General features: G+C 43.9%; 1 protein-coding gene across 2 annotated transcripts in view; it reads right to left on the reverse strand.

The window, feature by feature from the left end:
• Positions 1–14,663, reverse strand: part of SMARCC1 (SWI/SNF related BAF chromatin remodeling complex subunit C1) — a 194,554-nt gene that overhangs the window by 150,787 nt on the left and 29,104 nt on the right. For both annotated transcript variants that reach the window (XM_045386359.3, XM_045386358.3), the window contains one exon: positions 6,838–6,923. In XM_045386359.3, the coding sequence (XP_045242294.1) occupies positions 6,838–6,923 (86 nt within the window). The remainder of the gene's footprint in view (positions 1–6,837; positions 6,924–14,663) is intronic.

Genomic DNA, 14,663 nt, shown 5'->3' on the forward strand with positions numbered 1-14,663 from the left:
AGATCAAGACTATCCTGGCTAACAGCGAAACACTGTCTCTACTAAAAATACAAAAAAAAATTAGCTGGGCGTGGTGGCAAGCAACTGTAGGCCCAGCTACTCAGGAGGCTGAAGTAGGAGAATGGTGTGAACCCAGGAGGCAGAGCTTGCAGTGAGCCAGACTGCAACATTGCACTCCAGCCTAAGCAACAGAGTGACACTCGGTCTCAAAAAAAAAAACAGACTATTTTTATTCGGACCATTTTCTTTCTTTCTTTCTTTCTTTTTTAAAGACAGAGTCTTGCTAGTCTTGCTCTGTTGCTAGGCTGGAGTGCAGTGGCGTGATCTTGGCTCACTGCAACCTCCGCCTCCCAGGTTCAAGTGATTCCCCTGCCCCAGCCTCCCAAGTACCTGGGACTACAGGCATGCACCACCATGCCCAGCTAATTTTTTGTATTTTAGTAGAGACGGGGTTTCACCATGTTAGCCAGGATGGTCTTGATCTTCTGACCTCGTGATCCACCCACCTTGGCCTCCCAAAGTGCTGGGATTACAGGTGTGAGCCACCGTGCCTGGCCCTATTTGGACCATTTTCTAGAGGTAGCCCTAAATATACTCACGAGAGGCAATAAAACTGGAGGAATACAGTTAGTAGAGGAACTTTTTTTAAATTTTCTATTTTTATTTAATATATATATTTTAATAGACTCTTGCTCTGTCATCCAGGCTGGACTGCAGCAGTTCAGTCATAGCTCACTGTAGGTAGCCTTGCATTCCTGGGGTCAAGCAGTCCTCTCGGCTCAGCCTACCGAGGAGCTTGAACTACAGGTACATGCTACCTTTCTGGGGTAGTATTTTAAAATTTCTTCAAGAGACAGTGCTTCTCTATGTTGCCCAGGCTGGTCGCCAACTCCTGGGCCCAAGCGAACCTTTCACCTTGGCTTCCCACCAGCCCGTAATTCCTTTTGACACACAATGCATATTTACTGCCTTAGATTGAAAGGCTACAGCAAGATATTGCCCAGTAGATTGACAAAAGGAAACAATGCAGAAGACTTTTATATTAATGAGTAAACCCTCAACTGAGAGCTTGCATTTACAGTTTAAATGGCCAAAGATTTAAAAAGTCAGAAAGGCGGGACGCAGTGGCTCACTCCTGTAATCTCAGCACTTTGGGAGGCCTATGCGGGCGGATCATGGGGGCGAGAAATAAGAGACTATCTTGGTCAACATGGTGAAACCCTGTCTCTACTAAAACATAATTAGCCAGGCATGGTGGCGTGTACCTACAGTCCCAGCTACTTGGGAGGCTAAGGCAAGGGAATAGCTTGAACCTGGGAGATGGAGGTTGCAGTGAGCTTAGATGGCGCCTATGCACTCTGTACTGGCGACAGAGCAAGACTCGGTCTCAAAAAAAAAAAAAAAAAAAAATGCCAGGCACAGTGGCTCACGCCTGTAATCCCAGCACTTTGGGAGGCCGAGACAGGCAGATCATAAGGTCAGGAGATCAAGACCATCCTGGCTAACACAGTGAAACCCCCATCTCTACTAAAAATACAAAAAAATTAGCCGGGCGTGGTGGCGGGCACCTGTAGTCCCAGCTACTCGGGAGGCTGAGGTAGAAGAATGGCGTGAACCCGGGAGGCGGAGCTTGCAGTAAGCCGAGATCATGCCACTGCACTCCAGCCTGGGCAACACAGCGAGACCTTGTCTCAAAAAAAAAAAAAAAAAAAAGTCAGAAAAGGAAAATGTATTTATTTGCTTTTCTCTATAGGACTGTGATAACATAGGGCAAGAATATCTCTTTCCAGTTGATTTTGTTTTTTTTTTTTTTCTAGAGCCCTCCTATGGGATTCTTCTAGAACCTAGTACTAGTCAGATGGATTTGTAAGGAATTAGAGATACTCAACTTGAAATAATAAGAAACATAATACAAACGTAACACAACTGGCAAAATCATCTTTCAATAAAATGGTATTCATTTATAGTTCCACTAAGAATGTATTATGCTTTCTCCCTCTCAGTAGCCAACTATGTACTTATTTTTATTTTACATTACCTCACCTTTTAATCTTTGTCAATCTGCGATAGATTTTAAAATATTTAATGATTATAGTTTTTGTGGTTTTTTTTTTTAATTGACAGGGAGTTTCACGCTTGTTGCCCAGGATGCAGTGCAACAGTGAGATCTCGGCTCATTGCAAGCTCCACCTCCCGGGTTCAAGCGATTCTCCTGCCTCAGGCTCCCGAGTAGCTGGGATTACAGGCACCCACCACGATACCCGGCTAATTTTTTGTATTCTTATTAGAGACGAGGTTTCACCATTTTGGCCAGCCTGGTCGGTCTCCAACTCCTGACCTCAGGTGATCCACCCGCCTCGGCTTCCCAAAGTGCTGGGATTACAGGCGTGAGCCACCACGCCGGTCTAATGATTATAGTTCTAATTTGCATTCCTCTTTCGGGTTGAAGCTTGAACACCTTTCTGCATTATTAGAAAGCAAAACTTAATTTAAACATTCTTGGTAAATTCAAGATAGTGTTCCAGCTCGCTGGGTGACAAAGCAAGACTCCATCTCAAAAAAAAAAAAAAAATTTAACAATCTCTTTAGAACTGTAGGGAAAAATAAACAACATCCTAATCTCTGGGCACGTGGGCACTAAAGTCAATTCTCTATTACTTAATTGAACTTGGTATTTAATCTCTCCTTTGGGAGATCTGTTTGGATTTCCATGAATAGGTCAAACTTGTTATCCTTCAGTTACATATAACTACAATTTAAATCTATACAAAGTTTTATCCTTCAGGAGAAAAACCATTAATAAGACACTCATTGATTTTGCCTATTTAGAAACATCCAGAAAGATCAAACTTAACATTTCAATTCTGTAATTTCTCTTTTTTTTTTTTTTTTTGACACAGGGTCTCTGTCACCCAGGCTGGAGTGCAGTGGTGCAATCTTGGTTCACTGCAGCCTCTACATCCTGGGCTCAAGTGATCCTCCCACCTCAGCCTCCCAAGTAGCTGGGACTACAGGCATGTGCCACCATACCCAGCTAATTTTTCTACTTTTTGTAGAGGCTGAGTTTTCCCATGTTGCCTGGGCTGGGTTCAAACTCCTGGGCTCAAGCAATCCGCCCACCTCAGCCTCCCAAAGTGCTGGGATTACAGGCATGAGCCACAACAGCTGGCCAATTCTGTAATATTAATATGTACAGTCTCTTCACAAATATGCTAGTAATTACCAGGTATTCCCATTCAACCTCATATGCATGACATTAGAGCTTCATGCCATTAGCGACTAAAACAAAGACTACTGAGAAGTCAGTAAGAAAGCAGAACCACAATGAAATAAGAAGAAAATAGTGCTTGCCATAATAACGAAACCAGCAAACTTTGGACCTAAAGCCAGAAATGCAACCTAGACTGTGAGGTTCAATTAAAGAACACACACAAGGTTCTGAGAGGCATGTTAGGCATGGGGCAAGTCAGGGCATGGTCAGAATGACAGGTCAGCATTCAGATATCCAAACAGAGTGGGGAAGTTACTAACATATGCACTCACTTCAAGTGTGAGGCACAAGAGATGAGAGAAGGTACACACTGAAACTGGATACATAACTATACCTGAAAGGAAATAATTGTGGCACAATCTGCATAAGAGACTTGGAAAAATTCTTATTCCTGACAATGCTAACCCTATCCTTTACGTCTTTTTTAGCCCCACTTTTAATTTTAAGGAAATCGTATTACATATGTGTCTCTCTCTTTTTTTTCTTGAGACGGAGTCTCGCTCTGTTGACAGGCTGGAATGCAGTGGCGCGATCCCGGCTCACTGCAACCTCCACCTCCCGGGTTCAAGCAATTCTCCTGCCTCAGCCTCCCAAGTAGCTGGGACTACAGGCGCATGCCACCATGCCCAGATAATTTTTGCATTTTTAGTAGAGACGAGGTTTCACTATGTTGGCCAGGATGGTCTCTGACTCCTGATCTCGTGATCAGACCACCCTGGCCTCCCAAAGTGCTAGGATTACAGGTGCAAGCCACTGCGCCCGACCTGTATTATACATATCTTTCTAAACTACTGCAAGTGATTTCAGATAAAAATATTTCACTGTGGCCGGGCACGGTGACTTAAGCCTGTAATCCTAGCACTTTGGGAGGCCAAGGCAGGCAGATCACCTGAGGTCAGGAGTTCAAGACCAGCCTGGCCAACATGGAGAAACCCGGTCTCTACTAAAAATACAAAAATTAGCCATGTGTGGTGGCAGGCACCTGTAATCTCAGCTACTCAGGAGGGTGAGGCAGGAGATTCGCTTGAACCCGGGAGGTAGAGGTTGCAGTGAGCCGAGATTACACCACTGTACTCCAGCCTGGGTGACAGAGCGAGATTCTGTCTCAAAAAAAATTTTTTTTTCATTGTGCAGAAACTATAGACACAAAGCAAGTTCCACAATACGTGACCTATGAAAAATCATATCACTTTGGAATTCTGTCCTTAAGTGTCCAGGTCAGGACTTGTGATAGAAGCTGAACAAGAACCAGGGACAGAAAGAGTTCCAACCGGGAACCCAGAGTCAAGAGTAGGGAACAAACCATCTCTACAAGTACTGAAACATGCCGTTGGTCCTAGATCAGGGAATAATACCCTCGTGAGAGGTCCAACATCAGAGCTAGACACAGAACTGGAAAACAGAGAGCTACCTCTGAAAACAAAAACAAAAAAGACTCATGCTTTTAGTCAATATCTTTTTTTTTTTTGAGACAGAGTCTTGCTCTGTTGCCCAGGCAAGAGTGCAGTGGCGCAATCTCAGCTCACTGCAACCTCCGTCTCCCGGGTTCGAGTGATTCTCCTGTCTCAGCCACGTGAGTACCTGGGATTACAAGTGCCCACCACCAAGTCTGGCTAATTTATTTTGTATTTTTAGTAGAGACGGGGTTTCGCCATGATGGCCAGTCTGGACCCGAACTCCTGACCTCAGGTGATCCAAATCAACATCTATTCAACACCATCCATATATAAAAAGTTTCAGTAAATACACATGTTAGTTTATATGTCCTATTTACTATATAAATAATTTAATTGCACACTTGTCCTTATTGTTGATCTAAATATTTATTTGCACTTCCCAGCCATAAAGTATGGGGTTAGCTTAACTTTGAAAGTAAAATATATAAATTACATGTGTATTCTCCTGGAAAGATGCTAAGCTTATAAACGTGCACAGCTAACTCAACTGAAAATACCAAACAATTTCAAGACAATATACTCCACTCCCCCAACCCTACCCTGTGAAGTATGTCCCTGACAACCCCACAGATCAGGACCATCATCGTCAAACATCACTAGTCCCAGCAACTGATGGAAACCCCAGAGTTCAAGGGGAAAAAAAAGAAATAGTACCAAGACAGACAGCTAGAAAAGGGGAAAAGACTGAAGGGAGCAAAATGGCAGGAACATCTGCAGGGATTCTCAATCTATCTCCAACACTGATCTAGGCAAAGATATGTATTTCTCCTTTTATCACTGTCCTGAGGATAGCAAAATGGAACACTTGAAGGCCTAGCTAACTTGATCTCTTAAAACTGCTATCTGGCCAGGCACGGTGGCTCACACCTGTAATCCTAGAACCTTGGGAGGCCAAGGAAGGTGGATCACCTGAGGTCAGGAGTTTGAGACCAGCCTGGCCAACATGGTGAAACTCCATCTCTACTAAAAATGCAAAAATTAGCTGGGTGCATGGTGGCAGGTGCCTGTAATCCCAGTCACTCAAGAGGCTGAGGCAGGAGAATCACTCGAACCTGGGGGCAAAGGTTGCAGTGAGCCAAGATTGCACCACTTTACTCCAGCCTGGGTGAAAGAGCGCAACTAAGTCTCAAAAAAACAAAACAAACAAAAATACTATCTATCCACTTCAAACATAATGTATGAGTTCATTATACACATTTACACATTTCCTGGCAAGCCTACCTTCTAATTTGCTAATAATGTATACCTGTTACTATAAAAATCAAATATAAGAAATCACACTGGGCGCAGTGGCTCACACCTGTAATCCCAGCACTTTGGGAGGCCGAGACGGGCAGATCATGAGGTCAGGAGATCAAGACCACCCTGGCTAACACGGTGAAACCCCATGTTAGCTAAAAATGAAAAAATACAAAAAATAATAAAACATCAGCCAGGCGTGGTGGTGGATGCCTGTAGTCCCACCTACTCGGGAGGCTGAGGCAGTAGAATGGCGTGAACCCGGGAGGTGGAGCTTGCAGTGAGCTGAGATCACGACACTGCACTCCAGCCTGGGCGACAGAGCGAGACTCTGTCTCAAAAAAAAAAAAAAAAAGAAATCACTTGCCTAATAAATACATGGTTGTGGCCAGGTGCAGAGGCTCATCCCTGTAATCCCAGCACTTTGGGAGGCTGAGGTGGGTGGATTGCTTGAGGCCAGGAGTTCGAGACCAGCCTGAACAACATGGCAAAACCCTGTTTCCACTAAAAATAGAAAAATTAGCCAGGCATGGTGGTGCATGCCTGTAGTCCCAGCTACTCAGGAGGCTGGGGCATGAGAATTGGTCGAAATCTGAGAGGCGGAGGATGCAGTGACCTGAGATTGCACCACTGCACTTCTAGCCTTGCTGACAGCCTTGGTCCTATTTTTAAGACCCTGTCTCAAAAATAAGTAAGTAAATACATACATGGTTGGTTGATATTTTTCTTGGATGTAGAAACAAGGTAAATTAGGGCTCTTGGTAAAACACATTAATCATAATGTGCTTACAGAATTTTCTAACACAAGGAAATAGGACTTAAAAGTAAATAACTTAAGATCAAAACATGCAAACAAATACAAAAACTTACCATCCCTGTTCATTTTTATACTTGTAAGCAGACCCAAGAATGTGACATAAGGTGCCTCCAGCTTTGAAATCCATGAAACACTTTGCCTAAAAATGATACAAATTACACGTGAGAAAAATAAAGCTTCTGACAAAATTACTCATGTCTGAATCCTAAGTTTTATAAATTCAAAGATATAAACACATATTAATTAAACAACCTCCTTAAATATCTTCTTGAATAAACTGAGGAATCAATAAGTTTTTCTAAAAGTCGATTAGGCTGGGCATGGAGGCTCATGCCTGTAATCCCAACACTCTGGGAGCATAAGGCAGGAGGATCACTTGAGCCCAGGAGTTCAAGACCAGTCTGGCAACACAGGGAGATTCAGTCTCTAGAAAAAAAATTTAAAAATTAGCTGTGCATTGTGGCACATGCCTGTAATCCTATCCAGGAGGCTGGGGTGGGAAGATCACTTGAGTCTGAGAGGTTGAGCCTGCAGTGAGCCCTGATCGCCCTACTGCACTCCAGCCTGGACGACAGAGTGAGATGCGGTCTCAAGAAAAATGGAATGGGCCGGGCGCGGTGGCTCAAGCCTGTAATCCCAGCACTTTGGGAGGCCGAGACGGGTGGATCATGAGGTCAGGAGATCGAGACCATCCTGGCTAACACGGTGAAACCCTGTCTCTACTAAAAAATACAAAAAACTAGCCGGGCGAAGTGGCGGGCGCCTGTAGTCCCAGCTACTTGGGAGGCTGAGGCAGGAGAATGGCGTGTACCCGGGAGGCGGAGCTTGCAGTGAGCTGAGATCCGGCCACTGCACTCCAGCCTGGGCGACAGAGCATGACTCCGTCTCAAAAAAAAAAAAAAAAAAAAAAAAATGGAATGAAATAAAATAAACTGAATTCAAACTACTTTCTGGTAGCAAGTACAGTGGCTCACACCTATAGTCACAGCTACTTGGGAGGCTGAGATGAAAGAATCACTTGAGCACAGGAATTCAAACAGCCTAGACAGTATAGCAAGACCTCATATCCCTCCCAAAAGAATTCCTTTTAAATTCCATAAACATACTATAATTTGAGTAAATAGTCTGTCAAAAGAAAGATTTTAAAAAGCTAAATTTAGGCCAGGAGCAGTTTGTTGTTGTTGTTGTTTTTTCTGAGACAGGGTTTCGCTTTTGTTGCCCAGGCTGGAGTGCAATGGTGCTATCTCGGCTCACTGCAACCTCTGCCTCCCAGGTTCAAGTGATTCTCTTGCCTCAGCCTCCTAAATAGCTGGGATTACAGGCATGCGTGACCACGCTCGGCTAATTTTGTATTTTTAGTAGAGACAGGGTTTCTCTATGTTGGCCAGGCTGGTCTCGAACTCCTGACCTCAAGTGATCTGCCCGCCTCAGCCTCCCAAAGTGCTGTGATTACAGGCGTGAGCCATCGCGCCTAGCTACACACCAGTAATTCTAACATTTTGAGACACCAAGGTTGAAAGAATCACTTGAGCGCAGGAGTCTGAGACCAGCTTGGGCAACACAGTGAGATCCCACCTCTACAAAAAGTTTAATCCCAGCATTTGGCAGGCCGAGGCGGGCAGATGGCTTTAGCACAGGAGTTCAAGACCAGCCTGGGCAACATGGTGAAACCCTGTCTCAACAAAAAATGCAAAAGAAATTACCCAGGCATGGGGGGAGTGTGCCTGTAGTCCCAGCTACTGGGAGGCTGAGGTAGGAGGATGGCTTGAACCTGGGAGGCAAAGGTTGGAGTGACCTGAGACCACGCCATTATACTCCAGCCTGGGCAACAAAGCCAGAACTTGTCTCAAAAAAATACAAATACAAATACAAATACAAATACAAATATAAATATAAATATAAATATAAAAATTAGCTGGGCATGGTGGCACATGCCTGTAGTGTCCCACCTACGCAGGAGGCTGAGGTGGGAGGATTGCATGAGTATGGGAAGTTGAGCTATAGGGAACTGTGATGGTGACAAATCCAGGCTGAGTGACAGAGTGTGACCTTATCTCAAAAAAATTTTTTTTAATAAAAAAGGTAAATCAAAATGTTCCAAAAGAAAACACCTATAACCCCAGTACCCTGGCTGAGAAAGGCGGCAGGGAGGAAGAGAGGAGTGCTTGAAGACAGGAGTTCTGAGGCCAGCCTGGGCAAGGAAGTGAAACTTTGCCACAAGAAAAAAAAAAAGGAAACAAAAAAATAAATATAGAGATAGTAAGAGTTTTTCATCTTATAGATTCTTGACTATAAATTATACAAAAATTAGGCCAGGCGTGGTGGTTCACGCCTGTAATCCCAGCACTTTGGAAAGCCAAAGCGGGTGGATCATGTGAGGTGAGGAGTTTTCCACCAGCATGGCCAACACGGTGAAGCCCCACCTCTACTAAAAATACAACAACTACCTAGGTGTGGTGGCGGGCGCCTGTAATACCAGCTACTCGGGAGGCTGAGGCAGGAGAATCACTTGAACCCGGGAGGCAGAGGTTGCCAAGAGCACACCACTGCACTCCAGCCTGGGCGACATAGTGAGACTGTCTCAACAAAAAAATAAAAATAAAAACATAAATTATACAAAAATTGTAAGTGAACACTTTTATTATACTTATTTTTTTTTCTGAGACAGGTTCTCAACTGTGTCGCTCAGGCTGGAGTACAGCAACGTGATCATGGCTCACTGCAGCCTCTGCCTCCCGGGTTCAAGGAATTCTCATATCTCAGCCTCCCACGTAGTTGGGATTACAAGCGAGTGCCAATACGCCCAGCTAATTTTTTTTGGTTTTTGCATATTTAAAAGACAAAGTTTTGTCATATTGGCCAAGCTGATCTCAAACTCTTGACCTCAAGTGATCCGCCCACCTTGGCCTCCCAAAGTGCTGGGATTACCGGCATAAGCCACCACACCTAGCCTATTATGATATTTTAATGACCATAAAAACGTGGTGTAACTATGTAAAACTATATTTAACTAATAGCTAAAATCTATGCCACAATTCAAGAGATCTGTGCTTTATGGATTAAAAATATAGCTCAAATTAAATGAAATGGTGAATAATTTCCACATTATGAAGGTATAAGCAATATAAACTGAGCATCAGATAGGCGAAATAGGATGAAGTGTTATTAGAAACACCCATGCATTTTTTTCTTTAAAAACTATTACTACAAAATAATATACTACAAAGAACCACATGGTATCAAACATTAAAAAAAGAGACAAAAAGCAGAATGGTGGTTGCCAAGGAAAGAGGGACAAGGAATGGAAGTCATTGTTTAATACATACAGAAGTGAGCATAGTTTCTCCATCCCATAATCCCAAACCTTTGGGAGGCTGAGGCAGGAGGATCACTTGAGCCCAAGAGTAGAAGACCAACCTGGACAACATAGTGAGACCCCACCTCTGTTAAAAAAAAAAAATAGTAATAAATAAAAAATAAAAAGTATCCTGTAATCCCAGCGCTTTGGGAGATCGAGTTGGGAGGCTAAGGTGGGAGAATCACTTAAGCAAGGGAGGCAGAGGTTGCAGTGAGCTGAGATCATGCCATTGCACTCCAGCCTGGGCAACAAGAGCAACACTCCGTCTCAAAAAAAATTAAGAATCATTAAGATCCCTTAGATCACTTGATGTCAGAAGTTCGGGACAAGAGTGGCCAACATGGTGAAATCCCATCTCTACCAAAAAATACAAAAATTAGCAGGGCGAGGTGGCAGGCGCCTGTAGTCCCAGCTACTTGGAAGGCTGATGTGGGAAAATCACTTGAACCTGGCAGGCGGAGGTTGAAGTGAGCTGACGTCACACCACTGTAATAGAGTGAGACCCTATCTCAAAAAACAAATGAAAATCATTAAAATGGTATATTTTGTCATAGATATTAGAACATAATTAAATATAAATAAAATTTAAAAAAATAAATAGGCCAGGTACAGTGGCTCAGGCCTATAAAACCCGCACTTTGGGAGGCCAACGAGGCAGGATCACGAGACCAGTAGTTCAAGACCATCCTGCGCAACATAGCGAAACCTCATCTATAAAATAAAATAAACTATAAAACAAAAATGAACCATGTGTGGCGGCACATGCCTGTGGCCCCAGCAACTCAGGAGGCTGAGGTAAATGGGTTGCTTGAGCCTGGGAAGTTGAGGTTACAATGAGCTGTGACCACACCACTGCACTTCAGCCTGGATGACAAAGTGAGACCCTTTAACCAAATAATTACACACACACACACAGGGGTAGAGAGAGAGAAAGAGAGAGAACGCGACAGAGACACAGAGAGGTGGCGGGGAGAGGGACAGAGGGAGGGGCAGGCAAATAATCAATCAGCTGGGCACAGTGGCTCAAGCCTATAATCCCAGCACTTTGGGAGGATGAGGCAGGTGGATCACTTGAGGTCAGGAGTTTAAGACCAGCCTGGCCAACATGGTGAAACCCAGTCTCTACTAAAAATACAAAAATTAAGGCCAGGTGCTGTGGCTCACACCTGCAATCCCAGCACTTTGGGAGGCTGAGGCGGGCAGATCACCTAAGGTTGAGAGTTCGAGACCAGCCTGACAAACAGGGAGAAACCCCATCTCTAATAAAAACACAAAACATTGGCCAGGCATGGTGGCACCTGTAATCCCAGCTACTAGGGAGGCTGAGGCAGAAGAAGTGATTGAACCCGGGAGGCAGAGGTTGCGGTGAGCCGAGATCGCACTATTGCACTCCAGCCTGGGCAACAAGAGCAAAACTCCGTCTCAAAAAAAAAAAAAAAAAATTAAGAAGAATCATTAAGATCCCTTAGAGTTCTTCCAAATTAAGCTGATACACTCTCCAAGTCAATCTGGTTATTCTGTGCTTTTTAAATATGCAGCTTTTCTGATCTCCTACTATTTTGGCCAGCTCTATACCCAATACATCCCAAATGCTACATTATAATGTCCTTAAAAAAAAAAAAAAAAAAAAAAAAAGGCCAGGCGCAGTGGCTCACACCTGTAATCCAGCACTCTGGGAGGCCGAGGCGGGCGGATCAGAAGGTCAGGAGATCGAGACCATTCTGTCTAGCATGGTGAAAGCCCGTCTCCACTAAAAATATAAAAAATTAGCCAGGTGTGGTGGAGGGTGCCTGTAGTCCCAGCTACTCAGGAGGCTGAGGCAGGAGAATGGCGGAGGGAGGTGGAGGTTGCAGTGAGCCAAGATCATGCCACTGCACTCCAGTCTGGGCAACAGAGCAAGACTTCATCTAAAAAAAAAAAAAAAAAAAAGTACATTTGGGTGCAATTCTTATCCACTGATAACATTTTATCTTTGAAAATCCTGTAGTGCTGACATCTCAAAATAGACTAATGTAGGCTGGGCATGGTGGCTCACGTGAATAATCCTAACACTTTGGGAGGCCAAGGCGGGCGGATCACGAGGTCAAGAGATCAAGACCATCCTGGCCAACATGGTAAAACCACATCTCTACTAAAAATACAAAAATTAGCTGGGCATGGTGGCACATGCCTGTAGTCCCAGCTCCTTGGGAGGCTGAGGCAGAAGAATCGCCTGAACCCGAAAGCCAGAGGATGAAGTGAGCCAAGATCGCGCCAGGGCACTCCAGCCTAGCGACAAACAAGACTCCATCTCAAATAAATAAATAAATAAATAAATAAATAAACTAATGTAATAGGTGGGTATCTACTACAGTAGAATGAGACTTACTTCTCCTACACAAAGCCTCCCCTTAATCCTCAGATTGATCTAAAATGTTCTCCTCAAACCATGCCTGTAATCACTATTGCACCTCAGCATAATACTGACATGACTGATTCACATATTTTATGTGGGATATGAACTCCTTGTGGACAGGAACAGTGCTTATTCAAATCTATCACCGACATTCAGCAATGTGCCACCTGATAACATAGGTAATCTGAATTTTCTCAATAGTTCAACTATATTGACACCACTTAAAATGAGAGATCCATGCTACTCAGAAATATATACTGAGCAGGCCATAACAATAAAACATCTGTATAAATAATTTAAGGTCAATTTCTCAACAGATATTAAATTTGAAAAATGAAATCATTACCAAATATACACTTAAGACAAACTTTTTTTTTGAGACTGAGTCTCGCTCTTGTCACCAGGCTGGAGTGCAGTGGCGCAATCTGGGCTCATTACAACCTCCGCCTCCCAGGTTCAAGTGATTGTCCTGCCTCAGTCTCCTGAACAGCTGGGATTACAGACACGTGCCACCACACCAGGCTTATTTTTGTATTTTTAGTAGAGACAGGGTTTCACCAGGTTGGCCAGGCTGGTCTTGAATTCCTGACCTTAGGTGATCCACCCACCTCAGCCTCCCAAAGTGCTGGGATTAACAGCGTGAGCCACCGTGCCAGGCTAACAAAGTAACTTTTATTCAACCACTACAGGGGCAGATGCTGAGAATGAAGTAGAAAACAGATGGCCAGGCACGGTGGTTCATGCCTATAATCCCAACACTTTGGGAGGCCAAGGCAGGCTGATCATGAGGTCAGGAGTTCAAGACCAGCCTGGCCAATATGGTGAAACTCCATCTTTACTAAAAATCACAAATTAGCTGGGTGTGGTGGCAGACGCCTGTAATCCCAGCTACTTGGGAGGCTGAGGCAGAAGAATCGCTTGAACCCAGGAGGCGGAGGTTGCAGTGAGCTGAGATCACACCATTGCACTCCAGCTTGGGCAACAGAGCAAGACTCCGTCTCAAAAAAAAAAAAAAAAGAAAACTGACATTCAATTTTCCAATGGTAAAATATACATAAAAGCAGTGTAATTCCAGCACTTTGGGAGGCCACAGTAGGAAGATTTCTTGAGCCCAGGAGTTCAAGACCCACCTGGGTAACATAGGGAGACCTTGTCTATATTATTTAAAAATAAAAATAAAAAGGAATAGACAGAACTCACGAACCTATCAAAGGTATTAGTTCCAACAACGAAGTTCAACAAGATAAAAACCTTGGTCGGGCGCAGTAGCTCACGCCTATAATCCCAGCACTTTGGGAGGCCGAGGAGGGCAGATCACGAGGTCAGGAGTTCAAGACAAGCCTAACCAACATGGTGAAACTCCATTACTACTAAAAACACAAAAAAATTCGCAGGACATGGTGGCACACACCTGTAATCCCAGCTACTCAGGAGGCTTGTGAACCCGGGAGGCAGAGGTTGCAGTGAACCAAGATTGTACCTCTGTACTCCAGCCTGGGTGACAGAGCCAGATTCCATCTCAAAAACAACAACAACAACAACAACAACAACAAAAAAACCTCTACAGATGTGGCAGAATAAAATGATACTGGCAGGGCAAGGTCTATCCATATATCAAGGATTCTCACGGCTTGCACACAAATGGATTTGGGATAGAAATGGACTTGGGATTGGCTCATAAAGCTCAGCAGCACAATCACCCAAATGAAAACATGAGAAACCAAAGTCAGGTAATGGAAAGTTGAAGATGGGGACAAGAAACTTCTTAGAGACATTCACTGCACCTTGACTGTATCTCCCATTCCAGCACCATCCTATAAACCCCAGTGCTGAAGAGGCCCTGCTGTAATTCATAGTGAGTATGGTTCTTAAACATTTCCTAAATGAAAAGCACAGGATGTTAGAGTAAATACTTGTTAATTCGTATCGGAAAATCTAAAGAATAAAAAGGTAGCCAGATGCAGTGGCTCACACCTGTAATTCTAACACGTTGAGAGGCCAAGACAGGAGGATCACTTAAGGCCAGGAGTACAAGAACAGCCTGAGCAACATAACAGAGCAAAACCCTGTCTCTAGAAAATAATTAAAATAAAATTAGCCGGGCATGGTAGGATGCACCTCCCAGC

The sequence above is a fragment of the Macaca fascicularis genome, chromosome 2 (assembly GCF_037993035.2).
Source record: "Macaca fascicularis isolate 582-1 chromosome 2, T2T-MFA8v1.1".
Taxonomy (NCBI): Eukaryota; Metazoa; Chordata; class Mammalia; order Primates; family Cercopithecidae; genus Macaca; species Macaca fascicularis.